The sequence below is a fragment of the Equus quagga genome, chromosome 15 (assembly GCF_021613505.1).
Source record: "Equus quagga isolate Etosha38 chromosome 15, UCLA_HA_Equagga_1.0, whole genome shotgun sequence".
Taxonomy (NCBI): Eukaryota; Metazoa; Chordata; class Mammalia; order Perissodactyla; family Equidae; genus Equus; species Equus quagga.
The window spans coordinates 55,572,759-55,600,262 of NC_060281.1; the positions used below are offsets into that span (position 1 = coordinate 55,572,759).

The 27,504-nt window shown below is 37.1% G+C and overlaps 1 protein-coding gene across 1 annotated transcript in view; it reads left to right on the plus strand.

Annotated features, from left to right (window-relative positions):
- The window catches only part of BLOC1S5 (biogenesis of lysosomal organelles complex 1 subunit 5), a 47,599-nt gene extending 20,350 nt beyond the window's left edge, over window positions 1-27,249 (plus strand). Inside the window, exons 3-5 of the mRNA XM_046641154.1 lie at window positions 7,705-7,834; window positions 14,750-14,808; window positions 25,280-27,249. Coding sequence (XP_046497110.1) covers window positions 7,705-7,834; window positions 14,750-14,808; window positions 25,280-25,459 — 369 coding nt within the window. The 3' untranslated portion in view covers window positions 25,460-27,249. The remainder of the gene's footprint in view (window positions 1-7,704; window positions 7,835-14,749; window positions 14,809-25,279) is intronic.
- The last annotated feature ends 255 nt before the right edge of the window (window positions 27,250-27,504 follow it).

Here is a 27,504-nt window from a genome sequence, read left to right on the forward strand (position 1 = left end):
GAATGTTCTGTACGTATCTACTAAGTCCATCTGGTCTAATGTGTCCTTTAAGGCCAGTATTTCCTTGTTGATCTTCTGTTTGGATGATCTATCCATTGGTGTAAGTGGAGTGTTAAAGTCCCCTACTATTATTGTGTTACTATTTCTCCTTTTATGTCTGTTAATTGCTTTATATATTTAGGTGCTTCTATGTTGGGTGCATAGATATTTACAAATGTTATATTTTCCTGTTGGATTGTTCCCTTTATCATTATGTAGTGCTCGTCTTTGTCTCTTGTTACAGTTTTTGTTTTAAAGTCTATTTTATCTGATATAAGTATTGCTACCCCCACATTCTTTTCTTTGCCATTTGCATGGGATATCTTTTTCCATCCTTTCACTTTCATTTTGTGAGTGTCTTTAGGTCTGAAGTGTGTCTCTTGTATGCAGCATATACATGGGTCTTGTTTTTTTATCCAATTGGCCACCCTGTGGCATTTGATTGGAGCATTTAGTCCATTGACATTCAAAGTAGGTATTGATAAATATGTATTTATTGCCATTTTATTACTTTTTTTTTCCTGGGTGTTTTAGTAGTTCTTCTCTGTTCTGTCTTTTTCTCTTGCTCTCTTCCCTTGTGGTTTGAAGGCTTTCTTAGTAGTAGGTTTGATTTCTTTTGTCTCACTTTCTTGCTTGCTTATTATAGGTTTCTGATTTGTGATTACCATGAGGATCCTATTTAATATCCTATGTATATAACAGTCTACATCGAGTTGATAGACTCTTTAGCTTGATCTCTTTCTAAAATCTCTACTTTTTCACTTCCCTCCTCCCACATTTTATGGTTTTCAAATCGTATATAGTCTCTTGTTTAGTGTGTGTCTATCCATTACCCTCTTAGCATTGAAATAGGTGATTTTAGTACATTTGTCTTTTAACCTTCATATTATCTTCACAGGTAGTTGATCTGCTACCTTTACTATATTTTTACCATTACAAGTGATTTTATTGCCTGGGTTTTTTTTATCTCTGTGGTCATTGCTTTCCCACTTAAAGAAGTCCCTTCAGCACTTCTTCTAGAACTGGTTTCTTGGTGATAAACTCCTTTAATTTTTGCTTGTCTGGGAAGCTCTTTATCTCTCCAGGAAGCAAGAATTTCTTGAGCCAGCCCTGATGCCTGGTACTTAAAGTTTGACACTGTGACTACTTTGGCCACCCGGCTTCAATTCCTGGTTGCAGAACCACACCACCTGCTGTCAGTAGCCATGCTGTGGCAGTGGCTCACATAGAAGAACTAGAACAACTTACAACTAAGACATGCACCCATGTACTGGGGCTTGGGGAGGAAAAACAAGAGGAACACCAGCAACAGATGTTAGCTCAGGACGAATCTTTCCCTACCAGAAAAAAGGATTTTTTTGTTCCCAGTCTCCTGTAGTCACGAACTTCCAGTTTCTGGGTTTTCAGATTCCCAACTTCCGGGAATCAGCCACAGGGTGCTGAATCTTAGCCAAGGTCTTGTTTCCCATCAGACCACACAATGTATTCTCTGAGGCTTGGGTGGGCACTGATCCTAAAAGCCTCTGAAGCAGCGAGCTCAGGGAGGAAGCTGTCTGGCCCCAGGATGTTCAATGCAGCATTGTAAGAGGGAAAATCACAAATCATTCAAACAAGCCATCGATAAGAAATGACAAAACGAAAACTTATTTCAGTTTTAAGGAATGCTGCCCCAAACCCACAAAGACTAAACTATGGCTGTCCACATTGACATGTTAAATTCTCCATGTAAAATATAAAGAGAGATCAAGTTGTTGGGGGTTTTTAGTACAATCCTATACAATTCTAAAAGTATATATTTGTTAACATTTGAGCTTTGACAAGGATATATTCTTATTTAACTTTGATAACTGAAGATTCTATGTTTAGCAGAACAAATTATAATTTTGTGGTTGTTTGAGGATACTTCTTTTAAGGGGGATGAGAAGTTTGGGGTATTATAATTTACAACAAATATTATCCATATTTTACTTGTTATCAAAAATAAATCAAGGTTTTAAAATAAATAATGTACCCTATCCAGGTAAAGACAAGCATACAGTTGCTGAAAAGCAAAAGTATAAGGCATAATATATTCCAATTCTAATTCTTAGCGAGTGCTCTGCCCAAATGCTTCTTGAAACTCATTGTGCAAATACAGCATCTGATGTCTTTTGTTAAACTGCAGATTCCAATTCAGGAACTGTCAGGCCTTTACCTTTGGTTAGGAAGCAAGACTTACTGTGGAGCAACCTCATGGTCTGCATGTTAAATATGCATTTCAAAATACTTTGAAAACTGATACCTGAATTGACTGACAATTCTTTACTCACCTCCAAGTTCAACCAGTGCAATGAGCAAAGAAAATAAAACAGGTGCAGTACTTGAGAGAAAACTCAACACAGTCGTTATCTGCAGATAGCATAATCATCTACCAGGAAAACTGCAGAGAGTTCACTGACACATACTGAGTTCAACAAGATGTATACAGCAAGATCAAAATACAAAATACAATGGTTTATTCCATCAAGGGAAAAACCAATTGTAAAATACAATAGCAAAACCTGTTTAAAATGAAAGAAATAATACTTCAGAAATACCTAGGGACAATCCTACAGAAAATGCATGAAGCCCACAAGGAAGAAAATATAAAGTTTAACTGCAAAACATAACCTACATAAAGAGAGAGTTATACTGGTGTAGTGGGGAAATCTTAATATTTTAAGGAAGCCATTACCTCCAAATTAATCTACACAGTCAATGCAATCACAATCAAAGTTCCAAGATATTTTTCATGGAACTTAGTAAACTAGCTATAATGTTTATGTAGAAGCAAAAATACAAAAGGAGAGGCAGCACAGTTGCAAAGAATATTCAGTGATCAAGTGTTCACATTTTCCCATTTCTTACCCTCTTCTTTGTCTTGACCAAACTTTAGTCAGGCTTATCTCTTTCCTCCAGGCCCCAGAACTCTGCTTACCCTCAAGCCTGAACAAGTACAAAAAGGGGAACTGCCCCCCTTGTCATTTTCTTCTGAATTGACTGACCACAGCGAGACTCTTCCGCTCAGAATCCACTGTTAGGGTCATGCAAGGACTCTGGGAATATTGCTCACCTGAGCCTTTCCTAAGGCATTATTATATTATCAACAGAATGAGTTTCAGACAACCAAAGTGATTGGCAAGACTTCTACCTGACAACAGTTAGTAACCACTAAATATGCATTTACTTATAGAACCAAGACCAAATGGTGGTTATAAGGGAGACAGTATAACATGCTGTGGCTCTGTGTTCTGACAATGTAGATACAGTCTATCAGAAAATGGAAGGAGCGAAGAGGTTATATGAAACGTAGAATATCCTCACTTGTTGCCTTATAAATATTAACTAGGAGTCAATTCACATTGGATCCTGAGGGAGGGGAAAAAGCTAAAGAAAGAAGAGATGACCGCCTAATATTAATATTGCTTATTGTAGGGGACCAGTAGACAATAGCCAAAAAGTGGAGACCAAGGGTATTATATAAATTGTTAGTATAAACATAACCATGAGAGCAAAAACACCCACTTTTCTAAATGCTGAGAGATACACCAAAAAGAGAACAGATAGACCACATGACCGTAGAGAGAAAGATTGCATACATAGAGTGTGTGCGCTTATGGTTTTGACTTAGAAAGTGAAATAAGAAAAGTCTATATCATGTTTCTGTTTAAGAAGGAAGGAATTGAAAAAATATGTATCTACACACTTACACGTATGCATGTGTGTATACATACGCAAGTAAATGTGGATGTATATCCTTATACTGAAAACAATGGCAGGATAAAAATCTTAAAATAATTACCTAAAGAGAGTGATAGAAGGAATAGGGTACAAAAGATAGGGATAGGAGCTAGACTTTTTTGAATATATATTTTTTTAGAGATGTAGTTTTGGAGCTGTGTAAATATTTTAGATAATTTAAAAGAAAATTAAATTTTAAGAAGCAATCTCTAAAAATCAAGCAAAATGTAGAAAAGCAAACCTATGTTTCCAGATGGTGGCATTGCCAATGCAGAGAGAAATTGTTTTCTTTCTTTCTTTCTTTCTTTCTTTGGTGAGGAAGATTGGGCCTGAGGTAACATCTCTTGCCAATCTTCCTCTTTTTTTTTCTCCGCGAAGCCCCAGTACCTAGTTGTATGTCCTACTTGTACGTCCTTCTAGTTCTTCTCATGCGGCACGCTGCCTCAGCATAGCTTGATGAGCTGTGTGTAAGTCCTCGCTCATGATCTGAACCAGCAAACCCCAGGCTGCCAAAGTGGAGCCTGCTAACTTAACCACTATGCCACCGGGCCGGCCCCGAGAAATTGTTCTAAGTAATTTTAAAGCAGTAATTTGTACATTCCTAGTGAAATATCCCTTTAGAACAAAGAGTTTAAAAAAAAACCCTCAAGTGTTTTCAATAATCATTTTGCTGATGGTAGTATTAGTATTGTTACTTGACTGAATTAGTGATAAAGCAAGTGAGTCATTATTTGGTGTTTTGAGAAATGGAAAGAAACAGATAAGACAGAGAGGGTAATTAAAAACCCTATCATCCTGAATTTGTTTGACTATGAGTATGAACTTAAAATGTATCTTTTCTTTTAAAAAAAATACCTATTTCCTCTCCTCGTCCACTGAAAGGTCTAGAACTAATAACTGACCCAGGAGCAGTGAGCACCCTTAGTACCCAGTCTCTAAATGCCATTTCTGAATACCAGTGGTATTTAGAGACCTGCTGATTCCAAGTCTGGGTCAGGAAATGTACAAGATTAGCCTGGAGCATCAGGCCATGTCAGAAAGCAAAGAAACTATTAAGGAACACTAGGGCTTTGTCTAATGTGTTCCAGAGTCGACCTGAATGGGCTCCTACTAGACAAAGATAGGACACTTTAAGCACCAATAAGGAGAAATACTGTAACAGATTGAAAAGCTTCAAATATTTTTAAATCTATGAGTCATAGGAATATATAAAAACAAACAAACAAAAACCTTTAGAGAATACTAGGGAACCACATCATTATTTTTAAAACTGGTGAATAAGGAGAAATAATCATTTTGTTTTGACTTTCATGTATGAGCATTCCTCAGAGTAACCAAATAGTTGATGAGGGCAAATTTCTCTTTATAGAAGTAGGGATTCCTGCTAATAAATGAAGACGGAATGCTACCAACAGCCTATTGAAAGTATGCAGCCCACCTCTGAAATATTCTTACAGACACAAAACAACAAACCTTGAATCTGATCAAGCCTCTAGTTCTAACTGCTAATTTACAGGAAAGAGAAGAGACAAAGGAATATGTTAAGCAAAGGAAAAAAAGTGATGGAGGCGAAATCTATAGATTAGAAAAGATTTAAGAAACATATTAACCAATTGCAATGTATGAATCTTATTTAGATTTTATTTTAAATAAACTGGGAAATAAAAACCATTTATAACATTTGAGGGAATGCAAATCCTACCTTGATATTTAATGATATTAAAGAACTGTTGTTGAGTGTGTACATGAGAGACAGGAGGGAGAAGAGAGGTGGTCTTATTGTATCTTTTCTTTAAGAGGAGTCTGTCTTTTAAAGATAGATGTTGAAATACTTACAGTGGAAATGATATACTCCCTGGGATTTGCTTCAAGAGAGTCTAGGATTGTGGGCAGGGGCATATTGTTCCAGAGGGAACAAAATCAGCCATGAGTTGAGCATTGTTGAAGCTTCGTGATGAGTTCATGAGGATTCATTATTTTATTCTCTGTCAACTTTTTCTATGAGTTTTAAATCTTTTATTATGGAAAAATTAGAAAGAATAAAAATCTGGCCACAGCTCTTCCATTAGGATGGCTCAAAACAGAACAAAGACCCCAGTAACATAATTAATATTATTTTCTTGGAATCAAGTTTACCACCCTTCTTTTTTTAATAAACTTTTTGTTTTGTATTAATTTTAGATTTACAGTGAAGTTGCTAAGATAGTGTGGAGAGTTCTCATATACCCCTCACCCAATTTCTCCCATTATTAATGTCTTATATTACCATACTACATTGGTAAAAACTAAGAAGCTGACATTGGTACATTACTATTAATAAAACACCTGACTTTATTTGGATTTCACCAGTTTTTCCATTACAGTCCTCTTTCTGTTCTGGGATCTAATCCAGGGTACCACATTGCAGTTAGTTGTTATGTCTCTCTTTGGTCTGTGACAGTTTCTCAGTCTTTCCTTGTTTTTCATGATCTTGACAGTCTTGAGTTCTGGCTAGTAGCCTGTAGAATGTCCCCCAATCTGGGTTTGTCTGATGTTTTTCTTAAGATTAGATTGGGGTTATGAGTTTTTGGGAAGAGTACCACAGAGGTAAAGTGCTCTTCTTGTCACATTACATCAGGGGGTGCTATCACCATGACATCACTGATGATGTCAACCTTCATTGTGTCTACTGTGAGGTTAATATTTTTCCCTTTCCGTCCTCTTTTCTTTGGAAGCAAGTCCCTAAGTCTAGCTCAGCCTCAGAGGGGCGGGGTGAGGTGTTAAGACCACCTCCAGCTTCAGTGCTTCACTAGAAAAACTCAAGGACTCAGCATACGGTTGTGCTGGTGACTAAGTTTTATTATGGTGAAAGAATACACAGCAAAATCATCAAGGGGACAAGTGCATGGGGAGAAACCTGGGTGAAACCAGGTAGAAGCTTCCAAGCATCTTCTTCCGATGGAGTCACACAGGATGCAGTGCATTCCCCAGCAGTGAGTTGTGACAACGCGTGTGAAATGTCATCTACTAGGGAAGTTCGCCTGAGCCTAGGAGTCCAAGTTTTTTATTGGGGACTGGTCAAGTAGGCAGTCTCTGCCTAGCATGTATCAAAATTCCAGACTCCCAGATGGAAAGAGGTGTCTTATCATTTACAGAAAGTTTTATACAGTCACGCACCACATAATGTTTTTGTTGACGATGGACCGCATATATGATAGTGGTCCCATAGATTAGTACAATATAGCCTGGAGGTGGAGTAGGCAATACCATCTGGGTTCATATACATACACTCTGATGCTTGCACAACAAAATCGCCTAATGACGCATTTCTCAGGACATGTCCCTGTCCTTAAGTGATGCATGACTGTACCCGTGTAAGGAAGTGTTTACTGGTCAGGTTCTCAGCCCACAGGCGAAGGCCAGCCTTACAAGCAGCCTTCCTAAGGATAGTAGCCTCAGACCTTCAATGTTGACTCTTGGCTGCACAGGGAAGTATCTAATGGATACTTGAGCTCACATTTTTATTTGAGAAAAATGGAATCAGATAAAAAATAGTATAATAATAGAAGCTATATGATAAGAATGAAAATAATGAAATTAAAATCAAATCAAAGGTATCTAATTTCTTTCTCTGCCCTCACTGAAGGAAATATGTAGCAATCTAGGCCTCTTTCTTGTTCTTTTACTGTATCTCATGCCATTTTTAAACATTGCTATAAAAATATTACTCACTGCAACTTTTAAAACATTTCATAATAAAAAAAATGCCTCGAGGTTGTGACCTCATTTATTGCCAAATAATTAGAAGAAGGCTCTGTAAATTTCAGTAATGTGTAATAGCATAACCAAATCTGGGTGGAAATCCCAGAAAGTAATTACCAAGATTTAAGACACGCTATGTACTAGTCACTTATTTTCTTTTAATAGGAAAAACGTGGACTTCGAGAAATGCGAGTTCTTGAAAATTTGAAGAATATGATCCGTGAAACAAATGAACATACAATTCCCAAATGTAGAGAAACGATGCAGGACAACTTAGACCAAGTTCTCCAGAGATGTAAGCCATTGACTTTTTAATACTGCTTTATTTCCAATGAATGCTGTGCCAAAATGTGTTTCCTTGAGTATTTTGGGATGTGGAGAGAGAGAAGTCTAAACAGAGCATGTAAGAGGGAAGCCCTGTCACAGAGAAAGTGGTTTTCTAGTGATGAATGAGTGTTGCCGTTGGTGTTAAGAGCATTAATCTCCAAAGCGAGACGTGTGCTTCTGGGGTGCACGGAGGTGGTCCTTTTAGAATGTGAGAAAATCAAAGCAGTTTTGACCTTTAAAAACTTATCCATAAAAAAAGTTTGATGACCTTCTTTTTCAAACAGGATACTAGAGTTAACTTTTTTCAAAAAAAAATCCTGTCATAAATGTTTGTATCTTACCACTTTTTTCATTAAGCAGAATATTGTAATGTGAAGAGAAAGTTGATCAAAAAGAATGTTTATGAAACACATCAAATCATAACATAACATAAAAGTTTTATTAGTACCTAATTTTAAAATCAGAAATATGTCAGAAACTCATGGCTTCTCCTTGGATCTGTATTGACACTTTCAGCTTGTTCAAGGATGATGCTGATAAATAATGATAGATTACTGAAGTGCAAAATGAAAAAACAGCTTTCTGGGGAAAAAAAATAAAACTCGCCAGTAACATATGGCCTGTGAAGGGGAGCAGGGGACACGTTTTGGTGAGCCCGTCTTTGTGGGTCCGTCCCACTTAGTCTTTTGTGGGCTGATGCTGAAAGGAGGCTGGCACGCATATCCCCCAGGATCACATTCGCTTTCTTTAAAGGGGGATGGCAAAAAGCCTAAAATTGACTTGAGACCTTTGCATTTTACTACACACGTGCCCCGTTTGTTCATACTGTCACTTCCTTAACCTTGACAAACATTCTAGATATTATGCTAAAAGTAAAACTCAGGTTATTATTAATAAGAATATGTATACATTTGAGATGTGCCTGTAACTTTCCTTTTCTACACTTTGGGTATATAAAAATAAATTGGGCAAAGCTTGGTAAAAATCTATGAATGGTTGTTTTGACTTGTTTCGTTCTTGGGCTGAAGTTATTTCTGACGTGAGGACTAGCCTCTGAAAAGTAGACACTTCACAATGAAATAGAGAAGTATTGCTAGTAATGTGAAATCCTGCCCGGAAATGTATTTTCCTGAAAGCAAGGATTAAAACACATAAAACTTGAAGTTAACTAAGGTTTTAACGTCTGTGGACTACTTGGAGTCTCATTGTTAGCTTTAGAAACGCAGCAATGACTTTCGGAGGGGTTTTCCTGCTCGAGCAAGAAAGACTTCCTCAGTAGGCTCCAACATCAGTATTTTTTTGTAGCTATTATCATGAACGTCACAGCTATAATGGAGATAATTGTCTGCTTTTGTAAAGCTCATGTAGTTTTAAGAACTCACCTGGGCCCAGCTGTGGTTCCCGGGGAATGTCAGTTTAAAAACTTGACATTTTAAGTCATAGTGCTGGCTTGTTTATTTCTACTACTAACTGAACAGGGGGTTGTGCAAAATCATGCAAACGAGTGTTTATGCTCTTTTAAGAGCAATGACTTTATTTATTTTTATTATTTAAACAAAGGACGTATGTTTAAGTAAGAAGAAAAAGGAAATGAAGAAAATAAGAAAGAAAAAGAAAGGAATAAATCACTTTAATAACGACCTAAAGAAAGCCATTGCTTTTTAACTTTGGTGAACATCATTTCAGAGACCTTTGTGTATATCCAAACAGAAGGATGAATGGAGGGATGATAGCTGAATGAGTAGACGGAAAGGTCTGAGGGAGAGAAAGAACATGTGATAAGGATAAGATCATACAATTTTAAGTTGAGGTATTAATTTTAAATTTTATTTGAATTTAACAGAACAAAAACTTAAGTAAATACTTAAAATAAGTGTTTTTTACTATAAAAGATAGTTGTTACTAAAACATCATTCAAAGAAAAATAATTATAAAAAACATCCTGCAGTTAGAGCCCCATTGTTATTGTTTCTGCGTTAATCAGTGCCCTGTGAGATGAGCGGTTAGGACTCCTATACCTTCCCTCTGTGTCTCTTCCCCACCCTCTCACTTGGGAGTTTTAACTTTGTCAGGGTTTGCAGAGTATTTGCTTTCTATCCTGCAGGTATAATACTGCCAATTGTTAATTTAGTTTTAGACTATTCGATTCCTTTGTTTCTGATTTATTTATTAGATCTGTAATGATGTTAGAGTTCTCAGTTTGTTTCCTTAGCTCTGCGATCTCATTTTTCATTTCATGCTGTTTGTTTGACGTCTTTTAGTTCATACAGTTATTTTGTATTAAAAGTACCTATGGAGAATTTTATTATGGAGCTTTGCTGTCTTACATGTCTTTCACATACTTTGTTCCTTTCTCCCCAAATCTGTTTCTCTACAAATTAAAGCAGGTTAGAGTTCTAAGAATTTTGTCAACTCATTTTCTTTTTCTGACTGTTGGGGGTGGAGTAGTTACGGTGAAGTAAGGAGTCTCAGTTCTTATGCTCGTATTCTTAGTCACCACTTTTCACAGTTTATAGTTTACAATTACAGTTCTTACTTGTTCAGTAAATGATTGAATTTTTTTACCTTTTTTAAAACTTATTTATTTTGTGAGACATTTAGGGAACTAAGTTTGTCTGATTTTTGCTTCATTCTGTCTCTTTACCTAGAAATCTTTAAGAACTCATTATGATTTAAAATACTAATTTTTTATAGCACTTCAGTAGTTAGAATTTTTATCTGTGTTTTCTTCATTGACTGTCATAACTACAAAATAATTGCTTATTCTCCTCTCCAGTTTATAGTTGAGGAAACTGAAATTCATAGTGGTTTGGCATCCATGGTTCTCCAGTAATAATTGGAGGAACTATCGTGCAAACGCAGTTCTTCTGACTCCAAAGCTCAAGTTCTTTCAACTTCAGGATGTTGTTTCTGTGCATCTTTAAAAAGGTAATAAGGAAAGTTGGCCTTTCCTTTTGGGCCATCACTTTCTCCTGGATTTTCTCCCACGACTTCGGCTCCTCCTTCTCAGTCTCCTTTGTTAGTTTCCACTTCTCTCCTTGGCTTTTAACATTGGGGTGCCCTAAGGCTTGACTCTGGGATATCTTTTCTGTCTATACTCACTTGCTCAGTGATTTCATACAGAAGCACAGCTTTAAACATCATCTGTATGCCAGTCCTTATTCCGCGTTTATGTTTTCACCTTGGACCTCTCCCTGGAATTCCAGATTTTTACATCCAACAGCCTAGTCCACTTAGATGTCTAATAAGCATCTCAGTGTAACATGACCAGAACCAAGCTTGGGTTCTTTCTTCAGTTCTGCTTTTATCTCATTCTCTCCCTGTTCAGTAATGGCGTCAGCATTTACCTAACCGCTCAGGCTGAAAAGCCTGAACTCCTGTCTCTCTCTCCCCCAGCATCTGTCTTTCTCTGGAATGCTCTCTCTCCATCTCCTCTACCTCCCTCCTTCCTTCTTTTACTCTTCCCTCCTCTCCCCATCCTTCCCTTCCCTTTCTCATTCTCTCTTCCTTCTCTCACATGTATTTTATTAGCAAATCCTTTGGGCTCAACTTTAAGAATATAACCAGAATCTGATCACCCTTACCACTTCACTTCTAAGCCACTATCATCTCTCACCTGGATTGTTCTAGTAGCCCCATAATGTATCTTTAAACTTCTCTCTTTCCTTCCTGTACTGTGTTCTCCATGTTGGAACCTGAATGATCCTTTTAAAGTGTAACTTGGTGCTTGTCATTACTATATCAGAATCTCCTCATCTTGCTTAGAGTAAAAAGTCAAAATCCTCAAGTGGCCTGAAAGTTTCTACATGATGGCTCCCACTCTGATTTTTATTTCCTACCATTTTCCTTTTCTTTCACTTTGTTCTAGCTACACTGGCCTCCTTATTCTTCCTCCTGTGTGCCAAGTACATTCCTGCCTCAGGGCCTTTGCACTTGCTGCTCCCGCTGGAATACTCTTTTCTCAGATTTCTGTGCATTCTCATTTCCTATAGGTCTCTGCTCAAATGTCAACAGTGAGACCTGCCTTGGCCACTCTGTAACATTCGTCCTCTCTCATTCTGGCATTCTCCGGCCTCTCTTACCTGACCTTGTTTTTCTCCATAGTGTCCATCACCACCTAGACATGCTAAGTATCTCTATGTTGTTTCTTTTCCCAACTAAAATATGAGTTCCATGAGCTCAGGGACTCTGATTGTTCTCTGCAGTATCCTTGGCATCTAGAACAGTGCCTGGCACATCGTAGCCACTAAGTAATTATTTATTCCTCGAAATGAGTGAATGATGATTAGCCAACATTTGCTTCTAATTCCAAACCAAGATTATTTTCTTATGTATGTGTTTGAGATTTATATATATGTACCGTGACCAAATGGATTTGCTTCCCTTTTATGTGAGGACAGTCAAGACATTGTTAACTGTTGTATGTGGCACAGTTACTGTATGCTGCTAATCTCCTCAAACAATCTTTTGGTTGAGAGAAAATAATTTGATAAATTTTTGGCTGTTTAAAGTCAACGTAGTCTCCTAAAACACTGAGACAGCTGTAATTCCTGTTGAATTAGGTGTCATGTGATGTGAACGTGAGAGGAAGCAGGGATGGTGGGTCTTCTCCTCTTGGAGGCTCTCCTCATGAAGGAAGGGAATGATTGGTGTAGTCAAGTGATTTTCTTAGATTTTAGAAAAGCAGATTTCATTAGATTCAGAAAGCAGACCTTTGTTATTGTGTGGCTAAAGAATTAAAAAGTAAATTACTTCAAAGGGAGTGAAATTTCTAAAAATGGTTATTCTGTCAAAGCAGAAAGACAATCCTGATAAGGAACAAAAGTGTGCCTTTGTCAGATGTGTTCTAGTTAAATTTTTAAAGGATATAACAAATGATGAAATAAATGTCATAGTCCTGTAACTCTTCTTTTAGATTAAGATCTGAAATGATCACAGAATGATCTGAAAATGATGAAGCACCCAAAGACCAGAAAATGGATTTTTTTTAAGTTATGTTCAGAGCCAGAAGGAAAAAAGAAAAAAAACCCAAGCAGGAAATGAAAGAACCACTACTCAGGAAAGATGATGTAATATTAATATGCCGCAGAAAGAAGGCAGATCTAATCAGCTCCTGTTTTGTTTTCATCTTTTATGTTAAAACAAACAATGATTGGGAACCTAATTTTTAGTACTAAAATATTATCTTTGATATAACTAAAATGAATGGTTACTGATAAAAACATGACTTTTTACAAGCAGAAACCTCCTCTTTACCATATTCTCACAGGGAGAGGCCTAACATTTTTCTAAAAGAGAGTCACTGCCCCTGCCCTGTCACGGAACTGTGCCCTCGCTGGGGCCAGGTTGGGGCGGGAGAGGAAGGCATATTGTACAGCATCTGGGGGAACCTCCGTTTCAGCAAACTCAAGATGATGTAGTAGGATGCACACGTTCCTGATGAAAGGATTTCGAAAGTGAGAAAATCCTTATAGGGAAAGGATTAATCTGGGAGGACTTTATGAAGCCAGTAAACCTTGAAGTGGGCTTTTAAAACAAGTAAAACATTTTCATTAGAGGCAAGGAGTAAGGAAAGCACCTGCAGTAAGGATAGTACAATAAATAGAATAGCAGTCACTAACATTTCTTGATGTCTCACTATGTGTGAAGAACTGCTCTAAGTGGTTTTTATTATTAATATTTAAGTTATTTTTAAGCATTATATCTATTGTGTTATCTCATTTAGTTCTCATGTCACTTCTGAAGTCCTTGTATACTGCGGTGCTGAGAGATTCAGAGCAGCAATAGTAACAGCCCCGGGCACATAGCAAATGCTCAGTAAATATATGATGAATGGGTGAGTGAGTGAGCAAGCAGACACGCCCAGGATCAGTTACCCAACCCGTTAAGTGTTCAGCTCTAGAGTTGGTTGACTAGGGCTGACTCAGCCTGCACACTGAACAGAGAAGTGAGTGAAAACATTTGTGTACAGAAATAAAATGGATCCGGTAAAGGAAGAAGTTTGAGTAACTGATGGATTAAAACCAGTTTCACTGATGAAATCGTAAGAGAGTAGAGTGCTGAGGGTAAGAGCCAAATCTTTAGAGTCGGAGATCTGATTTTAAATCCTGCTTTCTGTATTTATTGGTCGTATTACCTCCTTGAGTGACACTTCACTTCTTTATGCCTCAATTTTTTGCAGATGCCAAAAATCTGTAAAATGGGATAGTGATCCTCTCCTAAATAGGAAAGTGGGATTAAGAGGAAGAACACATGGAAAGTACTTAGCACAGGTCTTGGCACATAATTATCCTCAATAAATAACTATAGTAATTATTACTAGCAGTTTTGATTCATTAGAAAGGGAAATAGCTCAATGAAACCAGTCCAGAGAAACTTCAACCTGGCAGTGGCAGCCAGGACGAATTGGAAGACAGGAGAGCAGAAGCAAGAAGAATAGGGAAAAAGTCGTTGAAGCGTTCTAGATAGCAGTTACTGCCCACAAGAGAGTAGTGGTATGAAGGAGAAAAAAGGAGTGGGAGGTTAATGAATCAGAGACACTGTGAGGGCGTAATCAATCAGAATGTAATGATAAATTTATCAGGTGTTTTATCTTTTTAGAGAATTCTGAGGTCACTGTTGACAACTTATTGAAATTAGTACTTAAATGTCCTTGGCTTGCAGCTCAAAGCTCAGGAATTCTAATGGTTCTAATTATGACATCCTGAATATATTGGCAGAACTTCTTTTTTTCCCTTCCAGCCACCCTACCATGACCAAAATAATACCAGTCTTTTTGCGGTTTTTTGAGATCTAAAACAATCAAAGTATTTTATTTTTTCCAGGTAAGTCTCTCCTTGAGGGAAGGCTGCTGATTGAAACCCCATTGTCTGTTTTATTTCAGTGCACGCAGCTACTGACTCAGTCTGTAGACTCCAACAGAGGGAGCAAGAACGAAAAAAGGTAAAAGTAGATCATTTGGATAATGGGGCCTGTAAGTCCAGGGCTTTTATTATCATCATGTTATTAGCAGTTGCTTTTGATCAAAAAATTCTCTGAATTTGTTTTCTTTTATAGCAGTGATTTAAAAAGATTTAAAAATGGCTAATTTATTGAAGATGTGTTGAGGTCTGGGCACATGATTATACCATCCATATTTTTATAATTCAAATTGCAGACCTCTTTTTTTTCCTTTTCAACATTTCCATCTTTTCCCTGAAAGTGGTGTTTGTCTCAGGGAGGAGAGAGAATAGGATTTTTACATGGAACAAAAAATACCCACCCGATTGGAAATATAAATCTTTCCTTTGAGCCTGAAGCGTTGAGTGTGTTATGTATATTTCTTCTAGAGAAGGAAGCATTCATGCCTGTGGATGATTATTTAATGAATAGTCATAAGAGTGTGTGAATCACTTGCTGGGTAGTGCTTTGCTTATTTGAATTATATCTTAACTAAATTCAGATGTGGAAAAACAGCACAAGAATTTAAGTTCCTGTGATAATTTGGTGTTTTCACTTAAAATTTTCATAAAGTACTTTTATGGCTTATTTATTGCTCTAAAATAATAGACTTATTAAGAAATGTTGAAAATGCTAAGTCACCCTGAAAATAATGCCTTTTTGCATGTGTGTATATCAACAAATGTTACTATCTCCATTTCTCTGGAATGTGTGGTGGTTAATCCACAATAATAATTCAGATCTGCACGGTATGAAAATATACCGGAGTGAACCTTGCTAGAGTTAAAGTTTCTGCACCCTCTGCTCAACTCTAAAGGTTGATACAAAGTTTAAAAATCCAACAATTTGATGAATCAAGCCTTACTGAAAGGACTAGATATTTAAGCCAGGTGGGAAGGCCGCCCACAAGGAGCAGGATCCCAGCAGGCCAGGTCAGGAAGCAGGGCCATTGCCAAGCAGGTTGATAAAATGGCATGGCAAAGCCATGGGCAGGAAAATCTGGAAAATCTGTGTCAGGGTGTAGTGCTCGCACGGTGTCCGGAGAGCACTGTAAAGGCAGGCACGGGCGTGCAAATGAGCTGTACCAGGCTGGACGGCAGATACCTCTTTAGTTCTCTACTTCGCTAGGTGCCACTGGGATGAAAGATTTTAGTTTATTAAGTTTGAGGCAATTTGTTCACTCAGGAACTAAAAGTCTAGAAGAGGAGGCCCAAGCCACTAACACTAAGTAATGTAGGATAAAGAGCGAGCAGTGGTCAAGATACAAAGAGCTTTGTAGGAGCGTGGTAAAAGGAGCCATTTCTTAGGAAGATGGTGGCATTCAAGCCCAACCTTGATTAGTGAGGAGGAATTCAACTGACAGAAAACGGGAAGAAAGATTGTAGGCTGAGGGATACAGTGTAAGCAAAGGCAAAAGGCGTGAGAAGTTAATAGTCTTATGGAGCCTGGTGTGTAGCGTCTGAATGGGTATGTCTGGAGATGATTGTGGACGTTCTTGAATGCTGCATTAAACAATTTGTTGTTTAAGGCACCAAGAGCATTTCTGTTTTTGAGAAGCAGAAAGACTGTTTGATAGAACATTGGCTGTAACATATGCAATTCTCTTGGCTTTCAAAATAAAAATTGAAGAGGTGTTCCGTGCCGCATGTTGCCTTTCTAAGAAACACGTTGCTGTGTGATTTAAGCAGGTTCATGAGAATATGCTCTCACATTATTGGTCTTTTTTCTAAGACATTGTCAGAGCAGTTAACGATTCTGATAAATGGCAATTCTTGTCATTCTTGAGCAGAACTAACCTAAAATTAAATTATAATTGGAATAATTCCTCTTGTTACTTGGAACTTTTTTCACATTTGGTGTATTAACCATATATAAGGAGGAAAATGACCAGGTTAGGTAAAAAAAAAATACCTGGTATCTTCTCTTTCTGGTGGGTCCCTTTATTTGCTAGCTGTGTGCCCTTGGACAAGTTCTTGAGTTTCAAGCTCCTCGTCTGCAAAGTCAGTACCTGTTCTGCTTGCCTGATAGATTGACGTTCTTCTTACCTGTTAAATAGTTTTATATAATTTATGTGAAATGGCTTTGTAAATTGTATAGCACTCTCCAAATGTAAGCCAGCATTTTTGCCCTGCCAGCTCAGGCTTTTGTTTAAGTCGCTGGCAGTCACCCTGTGCCTAAGAGACCTGCTGTGGTCTATTAGAGTTGGTGAAGTGCTTGAGAATCCTGCCCATTCGTAATTTTCTAAAGTAAATGATGCTCTTCCGTGGTGGCCTCAAGAAATACTAAAGCCCTTAGAATGTTTTAGTCTTAAATATATTTCTTATAGATACTATGTCAGAGAATATTACTAAACTATTTTTTCATGGCATACACATTAAAAATTAGTGTTTTAGAATATACTGAAATGTTGTGTTTCACTAAGAATTGGCGCGGAGTCTATGAAACCTACATGCATAAGCAGCTACCCTGATTATTTTCTTTCCCCAAGATAATTTAATAAAGTGAACCAGCTGAAAGTTATATACAAAGATCCCTTTTTTAGAGCTCAGAGAAAAGTAGAAATTCTTTATATTCTTCCAGGGCAATAAACTTTGTCGTTATGTCTTTTTTAGTGCTTCCCCTAGTTAGCAGAACATTTCAAATATGAATCTTTGAGGACTTTTTTCTTATTGACCATATCTAGCTTTTGCTGAAACTTTGATGAGTTTTCAGACTGCATAAAAAGACATAGAGATGAAGTTTAATTTCTCATCTCGCAAGCATGTACAAAGTGAAATTGACCTCTAGCTGCATTTTACAATCCAGTGTTAATCGTTCCCCTTGGTTTTACTGTTGGCTACAGTTGTATATTTGAATGGCTCCAGAACAAAGAAAGATGGGAGTAGTAAGAGAATAAAATAGACTATTACCATTAATTGTTAATTCTTTTATGTCAAGACAATTTGTGGAATTCTGTGGGAAGTAAATTATGATAAACGTCATTCATTCAAATCGCATTTCCCGCGATTGATATCCTACAATGCACATTCCCCAGTTATTTGACATGTGTCTTGAAAACTACCCGTTAATACAAAGTTGCATTTTAGGTGCTAGCAATAAGAGTAGTGAAATGAAAATAGAACTAGCTTATAAAATTCATTGGCGCCTGAAAATATGCCATCAGGGAAGATGGGCTGGTTAATATTTGTCCATAGTTTAAACTTAGGTTCATATACCAGGTCAACTTGTGAAGCCCCGTTCAGTCAGACTAGAGATACTCATAAAGTAAACATGAATCCTTTGATTCATCTTGTCCATAAATATTTATTAGATTTATGATACTCTGTGATACTGTCTTCATGAGAGCAGTGAGATAGCATGGCTTATACATTGTTCTTGATAGAGTTTGAAAATGCAGCGTAATAGATCAGTATGTACTACTCTATGTAAAATCATTGTTGACAGTTGTTATTCTGACACTCCTTACCAAAGTAAATACTTTTTTGTTTGTCTGTGTTCGGCAGATGTGAAATTAATGGCACGCGTGTTACTGAGAGATGTTCCAAAGGGCCTTTTAGACCTTAGGTGGCTTCTTCAGTCTTTTCCCTTAGACCAGGGTTTCTCTACCTCCACACTGTTGATATTTGGACCAAATAATTCTTTGTTGGGGAGGCTGTCCTGTGCTTTTTAGGATGTTGAGCAGCATTCTTGGCCTTTTAGCCAGAAGCCAATAGCTCCTTCCCCTAACCTGTGTTGTGATAAATAAAAATCTGGGGGACAGAAGCATCAAAATCACCCCCTCGCTGAGTAGGCATCTCACGGGGATCCAAACCGGCAAACCCTGGGCCACCAAAGCAGAACATGCGAACTTAACCGCTGCGCCACCAGGTCGGCCCACAGAGATTGTTTCTTAACAAGCCTCACAGGACAAAACCCCTAATGTTAAAGAATAACAGTGAGAAAAAAATGCAAGTAGTGGTTTTTTAAATTTTATGCAGATAATCATACCAGTAAAAAAAACTGAAAAATTAAAAAGTACTGTAGAACCTGAGGAAAAAAAGTAAGAGATTATTAAAGATTTTTTTTTTTTCCTTTTTCTCCCAAAGCCCCCTGGTACATAGTTGTGTATTTTTAGTTGTGGGTCCTTCTAGCTGTGGCACGTGGGACGCTGCCTCAGCGTGGCCTGATGAGCGGTGCCATGTCCGTGCCCAGGATTTGAACCGGTGAAACACTGGGCCGCCGCAGTAGAGCGTGCGAATTTAACCACTTGGCCACGGGACCAGCCCCCTTTTCTTTTAAAGATTTTTTTTTCCCTTAATAGTAAGAGATTATTAATTTTAAGTACATTAATATTTTTTTTGAAAAAAGGAAGAAAACCAATGTCTACATATTGGTCTGTCACAGTAATGAATAGTAATATTATAGTTTGCTTTAGATTCTTATGCAGGTTTGTTAATTACTTCATCAAATTTGATCTTTGCATATTCAAAGTAAATAGTATAAATGGATTTATCAACCTTTCTTGACTCATAGTTGATTAAAAATGCTTTTTATTAATTTTAATTTTGAAGAATTTCTTTTACATGAAAAAACAGATATGTAGTTTGGAAAAGTTTTAAACATAAGAGTAAGTCTGAAAGAGATTCATAAAAATCACACTTGACCATAAATTCCAGAAATTGCAGTACTGTCTTTGTTTCTTTGGAAACCATTCTAGTAGATCAATGTCTCCACAGTATAAAAATTTTAAGTCCAAGGGAAAACATATTCAAATTTAAGTACAAAACAATGGTAATGTAGAATGATAGAATTGAACTAATTCAGGTAATTGCTGTGTTATCATTGTTTAAATGCAAGAATATTTAATAACCCTGGGGTTAGAGAGACTGAGCATCCAGAGAAAGGTGAAATGATTCTGAACTGTTAGGAATTTTCTTTTGAAACGAACATGTGTAGCCGACTTCACCTTTGTCTGAGACTGGCTATCTAACTGAGAGTCCTCTAAATTAACTTCAATGTGGAATACAAAGTTTATTAAAGGGGAAGCAATAAAAATGTCCTAATTTGAAACATGTATTATTAAAATTTGGCAATAACCTCAGCAATTATTTAGAACTTAGACCAAAGAAAGAGTTTTGGTTTAGGAGTATTTTATCACTGACATTGTTCAATGTTGCCAGTGCCTGGTGATAGTAAAAAACCGCTTCCAGTTGTTTGTGGCATTGATTTAAGTTCTGTACAGACAATGCTCCGCCTTATTGCTTGCACCCAGGCTGAACTCTCCCACCCTCCTGCTGCGGGTATGCCACTAGTACATATTGTTATCATTGTGAAAGAAGAAAGCTGCAGACCATCATATGTTCTATGACTTCATTTTGTTGTAATTAAAGAAATATGTTTGTATAAACATAGGAAAAAAGTTTGTAAGGGTACCTATCAAACTATTAATGATACGAAGAAAAAGGATAGTAGGGAAAGGATTTGGTGTGTATGTGGGAGGAATTATCACTTTCTATTAGACTTGTATGAATCCGTTTGAATATGACTGGTGAGATATGATCATTGTTTTTCAGAGGTATTTTCATTAGAGGAACCCTTATTTCAAACTAAATCTTCCATAGAACCTTATTTATTGAACATAAAAGCAGAATTACTGTGTTTGAAGCAGTGCTGTGTGCAGGTGATTATGATCTGCAGTTAGCTCAGTATTTATAAAAGGTTTTTCCTTATTTCTGAGGTCTTTTTAGTTGTAAACAGATTCACTGGCATGTTTGGCTAAATCTTTGGATTTTATAACTTTCTCGTGTATGACCTGGGAGGCATGCTGATGTTAGAATTGTTTCAGTAGGAGTGAGGACGTATTGTGGCACTCCTTTAGGAGGCAGGATCTTTGCTTCTTCAGATTAAGCAACAGTCCAGCTCCTTGTCATTCTATTCTAGTAAAGTTATAGCTGACCAGACTGCCTTTCCTCACGTTTTAATAGCGATACCCTAAGATAACCTTCATTCCTAGTGGCTTAGAATACTTTTTAACTTTCTCCTAGGTGATATGTAAAATATAGCTAACTTGGGGTTTTTCGGCTATTTTATGCAAAAAACCTCGTGTGTCTAGAAATCTTAGAAAATGAATTACTCTGTATAGCCAAGTTTGCCACAGAGCTGAGATTTCTGTCTTCTTTAAGCACGATACAGATCTTCCTTGAGTTACAACGGGGTTACATCCCGTTAAATCCATCGTAAATTGAAAATATCCTAAGTCGAAAATGCATTTAATCCACCTAACCTGCCGAGCATCATAGCGTAGCCTCGCCTGCCTTCAACCTGCTCAGAACACTTACGTTAGTCTGCAGATGGGCAAAATCATCCAACACAAAGCCTATTTTGTAATAACGTGTTGACTATCTCATGTAGTTTATTGAATACTGTACCGGAAGTGACAAGCAGCGTGGCTGTCTGGGTGCAGAACGCCTGTAAGCGTATGGGTTGTTCACCCTCGTGATCGCAGGGCCGCCCGGGAGCAGCACTCACAGCGCTGCCCAGCATCACAGAGAGGCTTGTGCCGCATGTCGCTGGCCCGGGAAAAGAGCAACATTCAAAATCTGAAGTATGGCTTCTACTGAATGCTTATCACTTTTGCACCATCATAAAGTGGAAAAATCCTAAGTCCAACCGTTGTAAGTCGGGGACTGTCTGTGCTTTTATAACTTTAACAATTTTGGATGGAAATCTTTAAAAATATATTTCATACTATTCTGGTTTTTATTAAAAAATTATTGAAGGTTACAAATTTTCTTTATGAATTAGAAATTATTAAAAATATACAAGTTTTATGTTGCAGTGAATGCAATGATATCCTCAAGGAATAAGAAAGAAAGGGAGTTTCTCTGTTTCAAATGCCCTCAGATACTGTGTGTTTTAAGTTTTTGTATTTGTCTTCTCCTTTACTGTAAGACTGACATCTATCATTTTTTCCCCCTCATTTATCAGCGTTTCTTTTTCTAATTGTGACTTTTAATGTGGTGTAGTTTTGGAAGCCAGTTAACCTGGTTAGAGTTGCATGTAAAGTGGATTCACAATCAGAAGAGCTTTTCATGAAAACTGCGATGTTTGTAAATGGACTTTCTAGCATCATTTCTTTTTTCTTCAAGGTCCCCGACTTACAACAGCTTCAAGGTCTTACCATATAGTTCTCAACGAAGTTTCAGATAGATGTTATTTCCAGGTAGTTGAGTTTTCTTTGTGAAGACTACAATATTGTCAGTAAATGAATGTATAAGCTGCCCCTCCTTTTCTTCTTTACTATTTGTTGGAAAGAATGCAAGATTGCCTAGCAGTTATTGTTATTAAAGGTGGGAGACTAAGAAAAGATAGTAGAGTGACTTCAGGAACTTCTCGATAAGAAAGCAAGACTAGATTTTCAGTTGGGTTCAGGAGTAGTCAGCATTCAACTCCTCATGACCTGGACTATGAGGCCAAGAAGTGATATGTCTTATGTGAAAAAGCTACTTGGCTGTATATATCTTTAGTCATATATTCTGAAACTTGAAAACAGTGATACTGGTATTTGGCCACATCTTAATTAAAGTCTTTTCTTATAGCCAAGTGGTAAATAGTGGATTCATCGGGGAGGAATGAATTGCATATGGGAGTAGGAGGCCGAAACTGCTGCTTCCGAGTTGCCCGGATTGTCTGAATTATTACGAGATTCTGTAGCTAGAATTATGTTATTAAAATTAAAGAATAAAAAACTTAAATTGGGGAGAATAAAAGGATAAAAAGTGATTTGATCTGCCTTCTAGATGCTTTGCTTATGATTTGTATAATACTGTTTACCTTTTACTAAGCACCCCAGGCAGTGAGCTAGACACTTGACATGTATTACCTCTGGTCTTTACAGATATTATTTATGAATATAAAGTATTATTTTCTGCATTTTAAAGTTAAAGAAGCTTTAACTTACTCAGAGTTGTGCAGCTGGTAACAAGTGAACCACAGTTTGAAACGAGGTTTTTTTATTGTTTTTTGGGGGTTTTTTATTGTTAAGATTTTTTATTTTTCCTTTTTCTCCAAAGCCCCCCCAGTACATAGTTGTGTATTTTTAGTTGTGGGTCCTTCTAGTTGTGGCATGTGGGACGCTGCCTCAGCATGGCTTGATGAGCCGTGCCATGTCTGCACCCAGGATCCGAAGCGGTGAAACCCTGGGCCGCCGAAGCAGGGCGTGCGAATTTAACTACTTGGCCACAGGGCCTGCCCTGAAACAAACGAGGTTTATATGCCTCTCAAATCTTCATTTTTCTCCATTGAGCTGACTGGATAAAGTGCTGCCTGGTGGGAAGTGGAATGGGCTATTGTCTTGTGGTCCACATCACAGGGTCAGCTGAGCCAGTTATGTTATCTCAATTAAAAAGAAAAGAATAATCTATTAAACAACATTTGAGCATGCATTTTAGTATTCTCTGTATTTATTTATTTATTTATTTTTATTTTATTTTATTTCTTTTAAAGATTTATTTTTTTCCTTTTTCTTCCCAAAGCCCCCTGGTACATAGTTGTATATTCTTCGTTGTGGGTCCTTCCAGTTGTGGCATGTGGGACGCTCCCTCAGCGTGGTTTGGTGAGCAGTGCCACGTCCGCGCTCAGGATTCAACCAACGAAACCCTGGGCCGCCTGCAGCAGAGCACGCGAACTTAACCACTCGGCCACGGGGCCAGCCCCTCTGTATATTTTTACAGCTAAAGCAAGATGCCATTTTGAGGAAGTTTATTTACATTTTTCTTTATTTTAGTCTGACTATGGCTTTTCTCTTAGAATATAATAGTTTTTGCAAAAGTTGCATGAAAAGACTTTAATGAACTCTTCATGTTTTATTCATCTTTTGGAGAATTACAATCCATGAGGCTGAAAAGTTAAGAAGTGTTTTGTATTTTGTTTAACCTGCTTCACGAATTTATTGAATCTGCAAATGCCTCCTTAACCCTCTTTTCCCACCACTGTAATTCCTGTTCGGATCCCATGGGTCTGTGGGACATATTTTAGGGGAATGTCTCACTATAACTCAAACCTCAGACTCACTTCAGCCTCTTCACTTGCACCACTTCCGTTCTTAGGAACGTCATCAAACCGACAGAAAAAGGTCTTGGAATAGCTTCTTTTTTGTCTTGTGAAAGTGACTTTTAGCTATGTATGTAACACTTCCTCTGGAAAGATCTGATTTGTATTTTGTGATAGAAAAGGCATGGGTTTGAGTGTCATAAAGACCTGTTTGAGTCTACAACTTCATAACTGAGTGACCACAGAGAAGTAAATGTTGTCCTTAAGCCTTCATTTCTTCATCTGTAAAATTGGAATAACGTAATCCTATAGGAAGGATTTTTAGAAGTAGATAGGATATATAGAATGACTAGCATAAATATGTATTTCATAGGTACTTAGAGCATGAGGGCTTATTCAGCCTTTCATCCTGCTTCTCATCTTGACCCAGACAAGAGAGAAAATAGAGCAGCAAGGACATTATGGGCAGCGTGAAAACCCAGTTCCCGTCTTCTTCCTATTAGCGTCTTTCTGGTGGCCAGCAGCTGGATTACCAGCATCTGAGTGCACCAGTGTCCTGTTCACATTAGAGCACTGGAATTGATAATGACTTTAGGTGCTTTCTAGGTTTTTATGGTATGCATCCGTCATGGTTTTTGCTTGTTTGTTTAGTAGGACTTAGTTTCTATCAAAACTTAACTTCTAAAGACATGCATGTAGAATCTTCGAGGCAGGGGTATAGTTATTTTTCATACTCTCTTTTTCTCTTTAGCTCTTTGTTGTCCATATTTAAAGATAATTGAAATTATACTAAATGTGTGCCTTTTTATTTATACATCGTCTCATCTTTATTGTTGTGGTACTCAAAAGAAACGAATCTTTTCATCCTTATATAGAAATATTAAGGAACATCTCAAGAAGAACTTAGATATTTGACACAGATGCTTATGGTGTTTCTTTGCTTTAAGGAATGGAAATGAACCAGAAGATATTTCTTGAGTTCTTTTCCAGTGATTAATAATCTATGATTCTTTTCAATGCATCTAAAAAATATTTTATGTGAGGCATGCATTTTCATTTCTTATAATGATGATTCTTTTGGCATATATTCTTTAAATTTGATTTAAGAATTATATGTAGTTAAATGGAATTTGAGGAAAGACAGAGGTAGAAAATTACTTGGATTGCATTCAATGTTGTCATTTAAAGATACTAGACATTTTTAAAATTTCAGAAATGTGAATATCCATATTCAGTCATAGTAAGAGAGGCCTTCGCCTTAGATGTTTCTAATATGTTATGTTCCTGTTAGACATTGAAACTATAGTGCAATTTTGTCATTGTGACTTTCAAGCTGATTGCTATAGTAACCAAACATCAAGAGGTAAAGTTATGTTTGTTTCTTCTGCGTAGAAAAATAATTGTCTGGAAAATGTCATGTGACTTTCAAATTTTCTTTTCTCAGATTCATAATGACCATTTAATAGCTAGTGAAAAACAGCATATAATCCAGTGGGAGGATTTCATGAAAGAACAACACAATAAACAGGCTGAAGTGGATGAAGAGCACAGAAAAGCTGTGGAGAGACTTAAAGAACAATATGCCGAGATGGAGAAGGACCTAGCAAAATTTTCAACCTTTTAAGAAACTTGAAGCCCAACAATGACAGACTAATCAGAAAACATTGACTACTCCCAGAAAACTATGCTCACCAAACCATTTAGCCTCTGCTTCAAGCTTAGCAATATATTCAATGGCACTCTCACTTCAGAAGAAAGAAGCTTCTACTGGAGTCTTAATTAAATGTTTAATAAAAGAAGAGTGCTACATCTTTCCAGTTTTAAGTGCCTATATATGATTATTTGAATAGGGAGGAGTAGGAGGAAAAATGGGATAAATGTATTCTTTGTTAATCAGAATTGGTCTTCTTTCCATTGATTATCTCAGAGAACTGTAAGTGTAAACTTCTTAAAGAGAAAAATAATTTAATTCGTTCTTTTACAGGGTTAATACTAGTTTATTATTGTGGCTTAGAAGGCAGATATAATAGCTGCCTGTCATGGCCGCCTCGGCTATTGGAAGAATGTGTAAAGTGTTATTCCATGAGTAATGTAGACAGCAATGACTGTCCTGGGAACAAAGATCACATTTAAGAGAGGCGGGAGTCCAACCCTGTCTCTCCTGCGGCAGAGATGGCCGTGCTGCTGGTGGACCTGCCCGTTGGGAAGCTTAGCGGTTTTGCAGTGCAGCATAATGCCGTGTGTTTCACTGGGTGACAAGACACACGGTGAATTCTGTGGCCTTCCAGCACTTAATATGTTCAGCTTTTAAAACATGCTTAGAAGGAAAAGCTTACCAAAAATATAGTTGACTTTGAGCCTTTCCAAGAACCATAATCTTGCCCATAGTATTTACCTCATTTTTGTGTCTGTTTGGCTGTGGGTAAGCTTTGTAAGATAAATAATGTCTATATATATTTCAACTGTTTAATGAGTAATCAGCACAATCTGCCAAGGGGTCCCTCTGGCTCTATATAAAGATTCTGGCTCTGAATAAACCAGAAGTATTTGCCCACATGGCAAATGATCCATGTTAAATGTAAATCCTTTTTAGTGTTTAACGTCTGCTCTTATAAGCAGGTGTATTATGATGAAACATGTACCAATTCTGTCATCACTGTGATCTTTAAAAATCTGCATTTAACAAGTCTAATTGAGGAACTAAGTTAATTTTTTATTTACCATTAACCAGGCAAAGTTAAATGCAATAATTTCAAGAGATTTATGGCAAATGAATTTGAGGTATAGATAAATCTTTCAAATATTTTTTACTGCTCTTCAGTAAAGAAAGGCACAAGAAAGAAAATACTCAACTCTCTCATGTTATCTCAGTGTTGCTACTGCAGAAAAGTGACAATGCTTGCTTGTGTAAATTTATGGCTTACTGTCAAAGCTTCATTCTTGGCTGCATGTTGAAAATGTGATTAAAGTTAATAGAGGAGATGAAATAAGTATTTGAGATTTCTTTCAATAACACTGAACTTCTGCCAACTTTCTCTGTCCGCTACTGTAGACTTGACAGGTTCATCAATCATCCTCTGGTACCTGGACTAAAAAGAGCACTTGCTGACACTAAGGCATGTTGGAATTTTCTTAATTCTCTTTTAGTGGATGGAAAAAAAAACATACTTCCAAAAATATCGCACACATGAAAAGGGAGGGGAACCTTAAATGAAAATTCCCTTTGTACTGTATGTAGGCAGTTTTAGGAATGCTATTAATTGCCAATGCTCCATTGAACAGATGCTGTAACCAAGAAATCAGGACTGTGTATGTGAGAAGGGAATGTATCTTAACTGTGGTTGCTCAACTTGTGCAGCCAAGATTTCTCATAGTGTTTGTTCATCTCATAAGAATAATAAATACTTTACCATGTGAGTTTGTATATATTACATAAGGATCTAAGGGACTTCTTAAACCAAAATGAATTGATGGGCTTTTTGAGCTTTAAACATTAAGATGATAAATTATTTCTTTGTAACTTTGTTAGCTATTCAGTATTACTTCTAAAAGAGACAGTTGGTTTGCCTTTTAATATTTTTAGTAGTGAACACTTTCACTTATATTTCCAAGTTTCCAAATCATCTTTGATATGTTTATTATTTATATATAAAAATTAACTTTAGTAAT